At 38.8% G+C, this 11,925-nt stretch overlaps 2 protein-coding genes across 2 annotated transcripts; one reads left to right on the top strand and one right to left on the bottom strand.

The window, feature by feature from the left end:
* On the top strand, positions 1-2,829 carry LOC112562648 (serine/threonine-protein phosphatase 6 regulatory ankyrin repeat subunit A-like). The gene has a single exon (XM_025236026.1). The coding sequence runs from the start codon at positions 610-612 to the stop codon at positions 1,261-1,263; it is 654 nt and encodes a 217-aa protein (XP_025091811.1). The 5' UTR covers positions 1-609; the 3' UTR covers positions 1,264-2,829.
* Positions 2,830-3,356: 527 nt separating this feature from the next.
* LOC112562647 (2,3-dehydroadipyl-CoA hydratase-like) lies at positions 3,357-11,813 on the bottom strand. Its single transcript, XM_025236025.1, has 7 exons — positions 11,706-11,813; positions 11,079-11,240; positions 10,567-10,667; positions 6,524-6,668; positions 5,521-5,670; positions 4,792-4,965; positions 3,357-3,756 (listed from the first exon to the last, which is right to left on the bottom strand). The coding sequence occupies exons 1-7, from the start codon at positions 11,797-11,799 to the stop codon at positions 3,692-3,694; spliced, it is 891 nt and encodes a 296-aa protein (XP_025091810.1). The 5' UTR covers positions 11,800-11,813; the 3' UTR covers positions 3,357-3,691.
* Between the last annotated feature and the right edge of the window lie 112 nt (positions 11,814-11,925).

Here is an 11,925-nt window from a genome sequence, read left to right as displayed (position 1 = left end):
CAACACTGTCGAAAATTTCAAAGTGTATTATACTTTTGAAACCATTTTTATTGGCCAAAGCACAAAATCTTGTAAAATATATCATCCTAATTCTGATAAAACTTGAATGTTTGTACTTTCATTATTTGTATAGGAAGTATTTAAGATTCCAATATATTTGATTTGCATGTCCAATTGTACATAAAGCATGAATTTTCATGTATTGCAGAAGATCTGACCCTCTAAAGATGGATGTGAATCAAACATATTTTTATGACCAATCAAAACCAAGGTCACAGCGGGATCCACTTGTCTCCTTCATTTCTATGGCTGCACGATTTGGGGATGTGGAAACACTGCAAAAACTGTTACAGGAAGCACAGACAGTAAGATGAAAACTTTCTGACTACACCTACCATAGGTTTGGCACTTAAGCGGGCAACACAGTCAGGTCAAATAGATGTGATACAGTGTCTTCTTGAAGCTGGTGCTGACATCAACACGAAGTTTAAAGGAGCAACAGCACTGCATGAAGCAGTCAAAGTCAACAACTTGCAAGTTCTCCATTTCCTGCTTGCACTGGATAGTTTGCATCGAGATTCTATTAGTCTTGCTCAAAAAACAGCATTAATGGAAGCAGCTTGTAGGGGACGAGTGCAGTGTCTGTTGGCTCTCCTAGAGGCTGGTTGTAGGGTGTACACAAGTAATGCACGAGGACTGACTGCTCTCCACTACTGCTTGCTGCCAAGTATCGGCACCATTGATGCAGATGATACCATAGCATGCTTGGAGTTACTGTACAATGCTGGAGCCAACGTCGATGTTCAGGATAATTATGGCAACACGCCTTTACATGTTGCTATAGCCACCGAGAATTTTGAAGCACTTCTGTGGTTTTTGAATCAAAACTGCAGATTAGACCTGGAGGCTAGACCACCAGATCTGGCACCGGGAGTGTTTAGCTGCTTGCAAGGAAGACTGTCTTTGACTCCACTGCTTCTTGCACTTCACTTTTCTAATCGCCGTGTGGTGCAGTTGCTGGTTGCATGTGGATGTAAGTACTATAGTCTGAGTTGGGTCCTTCCTTACATCCAGCAGTATACACTGCTTCATGAATTTATGCTTGAGGCCTTGAGCAAGCCTCACTCTCTGCAGGCTAGCTGTCGACAGCTTGTCCGCAAATGCATTGGCAGAGACATCAAGAAGAAAGTGGAGCAGCTAACATATCTGCCTCAGAGCATTCGAAGGTACATACTGTGCTGTGATGAATTAAACATTGTGTAGCCTCAGAGACCTATTGTCTCAGTTGTGATAGTGTGGACAATGATTTTCTGAGCACCAAGGTGTAATGAGCTGGAGGATATATATACACTTATAAGGTTCGTGGTTAATTAATAAGACTGAATATTTTAGAGAATCAGAAATAACATCAGGAGAATACTGGGAAGACATTGAGTAATCTTGAGAATATGAAGAAATGGTAATGAGCTGGTTTCAGTATGACTTCATTGACCTGTCTGTTGATACATATAGCCATGATATTTTGATCATTCAACTCTTTCTTGGTTCTAGAACTACCTTTATGACCAATCTCAAACTGTTGTCATTGGTTCCCATTCTTCCCAGCTTTTTCCAGTTCTCTACGGCAGACCTGGGCAAAGGCCGGCCCGCCTCCTGTCTCTGACCGGCCCGCCCGCCAGTATATATACTATATATACAATATTGGGTAAAACTGATTTAACTATATTAGTCCGGCCCTCTAAAACCATCCCAATTTCTCATGCGGCCCCTTGGGAAAATTAATTGCCCACCCCTGCTCTACGGCATCCCCCAGGGTTCTGTCCTGGGCCCGTTCTATACACTTTTTACTCAGCCCTTGTCTTTGGTCATGGACCACCTTGACCTCCACTATCAAATCTTCGCCTACAACATGCAACTACTGGGAAGTTTTCCACCAACAGAAACTGATGTTTTTTCCTCCACCAATCACTGCAATTCTAATATTCAGCAGGATAACTGAAAACAAACTGAAGTTAATCCTGGCAAAGCTGAAGCAATGATTGGCACTAGGCAGCACCTTTCCACCATCTCTTCCTGTGATTGTTGGGCATCATCTCTTATCTCCTTATTGTCTAGTTTAAAGAGTCTTGATGTCATTCTTAACTTTATTATTCCCATGTTCCTCCATTTATGACATCTTTCCATTATCCATCGCTATCTGAACACTGATGTCACCATCAAGCTAGTTGTCTCCTTTCTTTTTTCATGCCAGGATTACTGCAACTCTCTTTTTGCTGACCTTCCTGTTGCCACTCTCCACACCTTTCAATATGTTCAGAACACTGCTGCCCTTCTGGGATTTTAAGCGCAGAAGACTAATCATCCCCACCTCCTGCTTTGCTTCCTTCACAGGCAGCCTATTAGACAATGTCACAAATTAGACTCTTTGCTATAAATGCCTCCTTTATAAGTTTCCCAACTCTCATCAGGCCACCAATTCTGTATACCTGCATGCAGGACCAACAGATTGAGATTGTCCTTCATTGTTTTGGCTGTGTGACTTCTGAATGTTACTGTGTGAGAATTAATGCAGCTGCCTGAATCATGAATATATGAGTCTTGTAGATATGAATATGCTATGGTAATATATTGTGGTATTGTTTTGTGCTTTCATTTCGAGCTGCCCCTAATTGCCCTGTAGGATAAATAAAGTGTTATGAAGCAGAGGTCAGAGTGACTGAAGTGGCTCAGCCTGCAGGTTTCTCAGTGAGAAAAAAAAGACAGTGGCTCTTGTAACTTGCCATCATAAAAGAAGCTCAAGCAGTCCTTGGCTAATGTCTGGTTATGAAACTGTACTTCTGCGTTTGTTCCTAAGTGCATATGTGTACCTTTGTTTCCTGCTTCATTAGTGTCTCACGGTTAAAGCATGGGAAGGCATTGCTTTCAATATCACACTCTTTATACGGTAATTAGGCAAAGGCAGCTGGCATAACATGGACCCAACTGGGAAGGGACACCAAGAACCAGATTCAATGGCGTGGTGTAGTTATGGCCCTATGCTTCACTTGGGGGCAGAAAGGAATCAGATGAAGAAGAATAGGGTAATCAAAATTAAGACATGGATAAATATTAGCAGTCATAATATTCATTTAATACTTCATGGTCTACAGCATTTTCACATTGTGAAATATACGCAGCACAAAACAATGTAAAAATCATAATACTGTACATTAAATGAATGTCTGATGATTTTACGTGGAACACATACTTCCATGATATTTGTAATATGCATCATACATGTATCAAGACCCTTTCAAATGCCCTGATATGATTGTCATCTTAAGGTCTTTAAAAAATGTGCAACTTTCATTCGTGGATTTATTACATTTGTAATCTTTATTGACAATATGATGTGCCTTTTTATTTCCTGGTTTTTGTAGTACCTGGGCACTCGTGTTATTTAGGTCATAAGGCATTCCTGCTCTTTTTTCAATGCTTATGCATTAACATTACATATTTAATCAAAAAAGATGAAGTTCATGAAAAAAACCCATAAAAATATAAAATAACTCACCACCCAGGCAAAATAATCTTTCTGTAAGTAATCATTTTATGATCTGACATTTAAATTTAATTTAATTAGCATTGTAACAAAAGTCTCAGGAGTCTGTATAGTACATGTACTGTGACTTTTTCAACTTCTCTGGACAGTCTACAACTTTGAACCACCAGTAAAGTCACCATGACGTCCTGCTCCTTTTGCAAATCTGTTGGCACCTGCAATCATACAAAAGAGTTGTATCCCACTTATAAATGCTTTGGTCATATGTATGTTCCATATCTCGTTCCAAATAGAATTCTGGCCATTTTCAAGGCCATAACACAAACAGCAGGTTCTAGCAATAACCATGCATGGCTGTGGTCCCCTCTTTTGTGTTGGTCAGCCTAAGCAATTTAGCTTGTAAGAAGTTATTCAAACAGACAATTTATTCCTGTATTTGCTATCAGTCACACTTATCAGATAGCTGCTCAAACTTTCACTTAGTTTCGCCTATCAGTGTTCCCTTGTTATATTCCCACCATGATATTTCTCTTTATTCTGTCAGGCATGTCCCAATTCAGCAGCAAGCATATGTCTGTGTATATATATGTCCATCCCAGTAATGGATTCAAGCTACAACACTTCTTTTCTGTAAAGTTAAAGTACCTCTTTCACCGCTAATTTGAGTGTATGATTTGATTATAAGAAATGATGCAAAGTTTGAATAAAGACACTTGCATTAACTGAGAACCTGATGAAAAATACTAAGACCATTTGAACTGCATGGATCTACTCCGTTGTTAGCGTTTTGTGTGACAGCAACATTGCCTTTATCACAGACAGGGAAACAATACAAGTGAGGCAAACCATGACTGACTTTTTGAAAAAACCAGTAAATTAAAAAAGGTGCAAACTGTAAAGGGAAGTTAAAAGGTAAGAACGTATGGCATAGGTATATCCTACCCCAAACCTGCATAGGACAACTTCCTACCACCAAGTAGAACAGCCAATAGAAAGGAAGGACAGGGAAAGATGGCATGTAACTTGTAGTCTTAAGTGTACCAGTCACTGAATGTAAGCCTTGGTAAACACCAGGGGAAGCCATTCAAGCACAATGCCCACACAAGATGTAAACCACCTTATTCAACTGTACCTGGATGCTTTTTTCTTCTTTTTTTGGTATAGTCATAGTCCAGCATGTACATTGTAGGCTTGTATAAACAGACATTATCTTTATCATTATATTATATACAGTGACTATAATTTGTTACCTTGTATGGCTTCTGATTTGATGACCTCAATGCCTGCAGTCCACTCTTGCTGGAGTGCCTCCTGCATAGATGCAGCCTGGAATGTGGAGTAGTAGCAGGAGGCTCTGTCTGCCCTCATACATGCCTGAGGAAACTTGACAAGACTGTTAGCCAGCTGCAAGGCCTGTCCTAGAGCTATAGATACAACAGCCAACACCTCACATTATTTATGGTAACAAAAACATCCTTCATCAAAATTGCTGCATACTGGCACACAAGTCAAGTATCCACTTGATCAGGCCAAGAACCTATAAGAATATGCAGGAACCCGTTATTTTAAACCTTTTAATATTTCTACCCGTCATCTTTCTATACATTTTTAAACCCAAGCATCCCAGGCATACAGTGCAAAAATATATATACCAAAAGATAGTGTACAAATAGAATAGTAATGATTATGACAGTAAAAGCTTACACTTGTTACTGTCATAGCATATATGAAACATATCAGTTACATCTCAATAAAAAGCTGAACACATCTCTAACTGTTAAATATTAGAAGACACTTGCATCACTGATCGCTCGACAGCAAATGTGACGACTGAACCAATGACCTTACCTATCCCTATCTCCCTACCACAAGTATGAAATTGTATCTACAGCTACAACCCACTTACCACTTCGTCAGCATTCTTAAAAATATATATATAATAATGCCTTTCACATCAGGTAAATGGTATATATACACACCAGTTCCTGTTGCCACTATTCTGTTGGCTAGTCCAATATCAAATGCTTCTTTGGCAGATACAGGTCGGCCTGTTAGGATAAGATCTAGAGCTCGGGACAGTCCAATGAGAGCAGGCAGGCGCATGGTGCCTCCATCTATTAGAGGGACACCTTATAAGCAGGAAATGAAATAATTAATAAATTAATTTTTAAAATGTAATAAATCATGTGACAACTGTTAGCCTTCAAATGTTTATTGAACAGTGCAGAAAACTACTCCTTTTAGTTAAAAAACACATTCATGTGGATCAAGCTGCATTAACAGTTATTTATTTAGTACTTTAACAACCTGAACAAAGCATTTTCATTCATTTATTATCACAAACCTGCTATTTTTGATGGAGAGTAAGTTGCATGGGAATGTATGGGTGTGTGGACAAATATCTCAAGAGAGCCACCTTTTTCTTTGCCATAATTTTATCACTGACAGGCTCCACTAGTAAAAAAAAATGCCAAGGAAAAGAGGGATTTTTTCTGCTGTTTTGCGTTTCTTTCTGGAATAAATAATCTCCGTCTCAACTAGGTTGGCCTCATTTTATTTGTTGAATAATTTTGGACATGGCATTTCTTATTCAGATTTTTATCAGCTTTTTACCCAGTCCAAAAGCTGCTGAAGAGTGTGCAGGTGACAAATACTCTTGAACTGTATTACTGTTCATTACCTGATCTCATTATGCCTTTTGCATTATACAGTGAACACCTGATTACCCTCACAAACAAAATGTCAAGATGATGCTCAAGATACAGCTTCTAAACTGTAGCAGAGGGGGGCAGCTGCCTCATCAAAAAAGATACTGAGAGGACAAGAATGTGAACATTGTTCGCTGCCAGCATGGAGTTTGCCCACACAAAGCCAAACATCTTCCTACGCCATTGCTTAAAAGATTTGGTTGATAATGCATTCTTGAAAGTTCTGTCTTTGTTAATATATCTGTCCTATGCATGAAAACATAATGTAGTTTACCAAAGCGTCTGCAGAAGACTCCCATCACAGCTGACTCTTCTACTACCCGCAGATCACACATTAATGCTAGTTCCAGACCGCCAGCTACAGCATAACCATCTATGGCAGCAATCACAGGTTTGCTGAATGCCATCCTTGTGGGACCCTGCAACAACATGTTACAATACTTGTCACTGCATTTTCTAAGCATTGATACTTGTGAGGTAAATAAAAAAAATTTATGAATCAAAGACCAGGATTCATACAAAAAAAACAAAAAACCAAAGAATAAATGTGGCAAAATAAACTATTTTCCAGATCTAGAAAATCTTTGGAATTTTGCAATTTTCCTTTAATGTCTGAAAAAGTTCTGGAATTTTGGAAAGGCAACCCAATGCATATGAGCAAAGCAATTTAGCATGTAGTTTTCCAAATGTTTCACGATTGAGTGAAAAAAAATGGGGGTTGCTATAATTTACAATTCGCAGCAAGTACACATATATACATGTGACTACAGTGAATAAGTTCTCTCTATATATACATACACATCAACAGTAGATACATTTGGTCAACTGCCTTAGGTCATCATGGTCAGTAGAATTTATCAAGTGTACAGAATATGGAATGAATAAGTTGCAGTGATGATTCATTCTGCATAAAGGCCAGACCACAAGAGTGAAAACTCACATGCCAACACCTGATCAGGATACAAGGATTGTAAAGATACAAAATGCCTTTCTAAGGATTTGCTGATTGCTTAACACTGCTAAGTCCTTCTACCTGGTCCTGGTGATCTTGGAACAGACATTAACAAGAGAGACAAGATTGTTCCTGCTCCCTAGCGAGAGATTGTAGAATCAAGAGATGAGAAATAAAAAGTAATGAAACTTTAAACGAAGGACTGATAGAACTGAATTAAAATGACAGAGCTGGCAGAGAAAGACCTGAATTTCCACATGAGGTAATAATAATGCAAAATTTGTAAAGCGCATACTCAGACTCCTAAGGAACATGCTCTTAGTGCTTAAAAGTAAGAACAAAACGTGGATAGCATACAAGAAACAGAAAAACAAACAAATAACAAATGAACTATAAAAGAATAAACAACCGTACTAAACGAAGAATAAAATCAAATACCGAAAACACAAAGAGGAATCAAATAACAAGAACAAGAGCTGAGAGTATCATGATATTACAAAAGGGTGTGAAAAAGGACTAGCAATATGGAAAAGGTTGTAAGGAGTAATGTTTATGGAAGAGATGTGTTTTCAGTACACGTTTAAAGGAATGAATAGTGGGTAGGTGGCGGATATGGAAAGAGAGAGAGGTCCATTGTTTCGCTGCACAATAACCCAAATCCTGTGGCCATATGTTGTTGTTTTGGTGACAGGAAGAGTAAGGAGACAATCATCAGATGACGAGCGGAGTTGTCTAGCTGAGATGTAAGGGAAAAGCAGTTCAGAAAAATAATCAGGGCAGGTGCCAGCAAAGAAATTAAAACACAGCATGGACACTTCTGGATGCGAGAACGGATGGAAAGCCAGTGTAGAAAATGAAGGAGAAAGGTGGCATGGTCCTGTTTCCTAACTCTAACCATGAGACGTGCAGCAGAGTTATGTACTTTCTGGAGTTTGTGAAGAGGGTATTCAGGGCAGCCAGCAAGCATGGAGTTGCAGTAACCAAGTCTGGATAAAACAAACACACAGACAAGAGTGTTGGTAGCATGCATAGACAGAATGTGATGGATGGCGCTGATCACGGTTAGTTCATAATAGACAGACTGACAGACAGCTGTCACTTGTTTAGCAAGTCATGTCTTCAGTGACAGTGAATCCCAGATTCCTGATGGAGGATGCAAAGGTGATGTTGGTTTGGCACAGTAATGGACTGTGCATCCACAGATCCCATCTGGACTGGGAGCCTTGTTAACATTTACATGCCTCAGGACTGGGCAATTACCATGTACTTAGGGCCCAGAGACTGCTTTAGTGTGGAAACATTGCGAGAGAAGTCATGCTTCTTATAACCCTCGTATAATCCCACAGTTTTACTGACTTTTAAAAGATACTTGACAAAGTCTGGTGCAAGGGCTTGTGACATAAAAATTCAACATCTAAGAGGTCTCATTCAAGTCATAAAAGCACTGTGCAAGAGCTCAATGAGAGTAGCTTAATGATGTCTTCCGTCCTTCTGATAACAGTGTCAGTTACGAGTGCCACCTGTCACTTGTACTATTCAATACCATCATGCAAAAATCCTTTATGAACACACCTCCCTCCACTGGTGGGAGGCCCAGGTTCCATCTGTGTTTTGTGGATAACACTGATCTGATGGCAGACTGCAAAAGCAAACAATAGGACACTACCATCAGATTGACAGTGGGAATGCAAGTGGAATAGAGACTATCCCTAACAAGAATAAAGTCATATTTAGTAACAGCAACAGATTTATATGAATAAAGAACACCTCAAAGCTTCAAGTACCTGGAAGCCAGCCTTTTCAAAGATTCACAGCAGAAATCCACATCAGGTTTGCAACAGCAGCAGCATAAATTTCATTTAAATTTATTAGACACTATGTGAAATGGTTTTCATGTGGGATTTAAAAAAAAAAATTGAAGTACATGTAGGTTTACTTTAGAACTTTAGAAATGTGGTTATGTTCTATTGGTGTTAGCTGAAAACTGATGCTGGAAATCTCGAGCAAAAATCAGGGAAATTAGTTCAGTCAAGCTTAATCAATTAAGTACAGTGGTACCTCGACATACGAGTGCCCTGACATACGAGTGTTTTGAGATATGAGCCGCCGAGCGAGCGATATTTTGCTTCGAGATAAGAGCAAGATTTGAGATACGAGGAATCGCACACTACACCGCTGCACACGACCCCAACATGCGGGGCGGATGTTGGGGTCGTGTCCAGCGTCTAACAGTTTCTCCCACCTCAGACTAGACCTCAGTCTGTGTGCTTGTTTCCCTCGTTTTCGAAGCATTTTTGATAAGTTGGGTTCGCGTTTTTTTGCTTTTTGTACATTTACAAAACATTATCACATTTATTTTTGTAACCATGGGTCCGAAAAAGAAGATGATGTCTATTGAATTAAAGCGCGAAATCGTAGAAAAACATGAGCAAGGTGTGCGAGTAATTGACTTGGCGAGGATGTACGGGTGTAGCACATCAATGATATATTCTGAGCTTAAACAGGAGTTGATAAAGAGTACACGCCAGCTAGGGGCGTTACAATAATTTCTAAGCTCCGGACTTCTCTCCATGAAAAGATGGAGAAACTATATATTGACTGTGTGGGTGACAGAGAAGCAGCTTCAAGGAGGAATCTTAACACAAAGCATCGTATGTGAGAAGGCACTAGCGATTTACGGTGATTTGCTGAAGCAGATCCCACACACTTCCACAAACGAAGAATTTAATATGTTTTTATACAATATGTATTTGTTATTCATAAATAAATGTTTCTTCTTGTAAATACACTTTTTCTTATTCAAAAACACTTAACAAAAACAACTGAGGTGGTGTTTTGGGAGCTGGAACGGATTAATGGCATTTCAATGAATTTCAATGGGGAAAATTGCTTTGAGATACGAGCAATTTGACATACGAGCAAGGTTACGGAACGAATTAAACTCGTATGTCGAGGTACCACTGTAATTGAAAAGCATGGTGTAGAAAAATAGTCAAACACTTGTTCCATGAATTAGATGCATGTGATCATTCTATCTCTATAGGTTAAATATTTGAAATGATGTTGATATCAGTAACGTCAAAATCTTTGCCAAAATTTGCACTGTGCTGATTTTATTTGGAGTAACTGGTAGCATAAAAATGTTAATAAATGTGACCTAGAAGAAAATAATTGAACCAAATGTGGTCTACAACAAAAGGAGTACACCTGGGAAATTTTGTTACGATTGGACAAACTGTACACACCTGCCCACACTCTGCTTTATTTAAGTGTCATATTAAAGGACAATTTTTGCCAATAGCTAGCTACTCTATGAAAAAAGTTTATCAGCTGGTAACAACATGAGGCCAATATTATATTCTAACCATGGCAGCTCTTGTCCCAGAGTTTGGATCATGATAAGAAAGGGGATCCAGTTCACCTTTTGCTAAAGCCTTCAGATCAAAGCCAGCACAAAAACATCCCCCTGCAACATTTAAATACAGTTTTAGTATTGTATACATATTTGACCACAGATGCATGTGTAACCACCCCTGTTCTAGTGGAATCACACAGCAAACTCTTAGTCTCCAAGGCTAAGACTGTACAATGACTTACACCATGAGGTCATGCACTACATCAAAAGCACCTTACGACTATACTTTCAGCATTATCTCCATGAACTGTGCACTTTATTACTATTACTTTATAACTATGGCTACATTGGTGAAACATCTGCAGGGTCTTAACACTACTTTATAACTTTGGAAAGAAAATGCCAAGCCTTGAGTACTCTATGTTGATTTAGGGCAGTGACTTAATTAGTTTAGTTAGTTTATTCCTTGTTGCTCTGAAACAGTTTAGGCGGGCTAAACTGTTTCAGGCTGTGTATCCTTACCCTTGCCATACAGCACAGCCACCAATGCCTCTGAGTCAAGCTCAAATTGGTTGAAGGCTGCTATTAGTCGATCAGCAGTGGTTGGATTCACGCAATTCCGTACATCTGGTCTATTTATACCTATGGTCATCACTTTTCCAAACTTTTCCACCATAACTGAGTCTGCAAATATATTTAAACGTATGTTACTGAGTCTTGGGTTCTAATGATTGTTGCATGGCCCTACGTTCTAATAATGATAATAATGCTGTGATATAACACATAATCATTCATGCTCACCCGTAAGACAAAGTGAAGACATGGACAGATCAATACGAAGGACGGAATTTGTTTTTAACGAAGGACGGAAGGAGAAACAACTATGCAAACAATAAAAGATAGAAGACAAAAAGAGGAATTCTACAGGGTGTATCAACGTAGAGTGCTGGTTAAACATATTTAATAACGTTCAATAATAATAATGGTTATGTTTCTATAGTAGCTCGATCCTACCTATAGTTCGATACACTGAAAGAAGGAAATAAGATTGCAAATTTCTTTCATCGAGAAAACAATTTCTTGAATACAGTAAGGGGTGTAATGGATCTTAAATCACAACTTAAAATAATGTATGACATCTCCAGAGACCTTCAATTTCATTTGCATCTGCTGAAGTATCCATCGCAGCAAAAGTCATATGCTTCTTAGGCAGAGATAATAAACGCCCTAATAATGTCGCCATGTTTTGATCATGTGATCATACGTCATTTAAAAAAAAACATTCCTTATAAATAATTACAACATAATTATTTATTTGCCAAAATAGTTTTAATGGAGTTTGAAAGTGATTGTTTGTTAGTTATATGTA

The sequence above is a fragment of the Pomacea canaliculata genome, linkage group LG4 (genome assembly GCF_003073045.1).
Source record: "Pomacea canaliculata isolate SZHN2017 linkage group LG4, ASM307304v1, whole genome shotgun sequence".
NCBI lineage: Eukaryota > Metazoa > Mollusca > Gastropoda > Architaenioglossa > Ampullariidae > Pomacea > Pomacea canaliculata.
Note: the sequence above shows the minus strand (reverse complement) of the source record. Positions and strands in the feature narration are given on the sequence as shown.

Excerpts from the sequence above, each read along its gene's own strand:
- LOC112562648 (XM_025236026.1), top strand. The coding sequence starts at position 610 with ATGGAAGCAGCTTGTAGGGGACGAGTGCAGTGTCTGTTGGCTCTCCTA.
- LOC112562647 (XM_025236025.1), bottom strand. The coding sequence starts at position 11,799 with ATGGCGACATTATTAGGGCGTTTATTATCTCTGCCTAAGAAGCATATG. Across the intron at positions 5,671-6,523 it reads AGTCTTCTGCAGACGCTTTG|GTGTCCCTCTAATAGATGGA; the intron begins GTAAACTACATT and ends CCTGCTTATAAG. Across the intron at positions 4,966-5,520 it reads AATAGTGGCAACAGGAACTG|CTCTAGGACAGGCCTTGCAG; the intron begins GTGTGTATATAT and ends TTGTATCTATAG.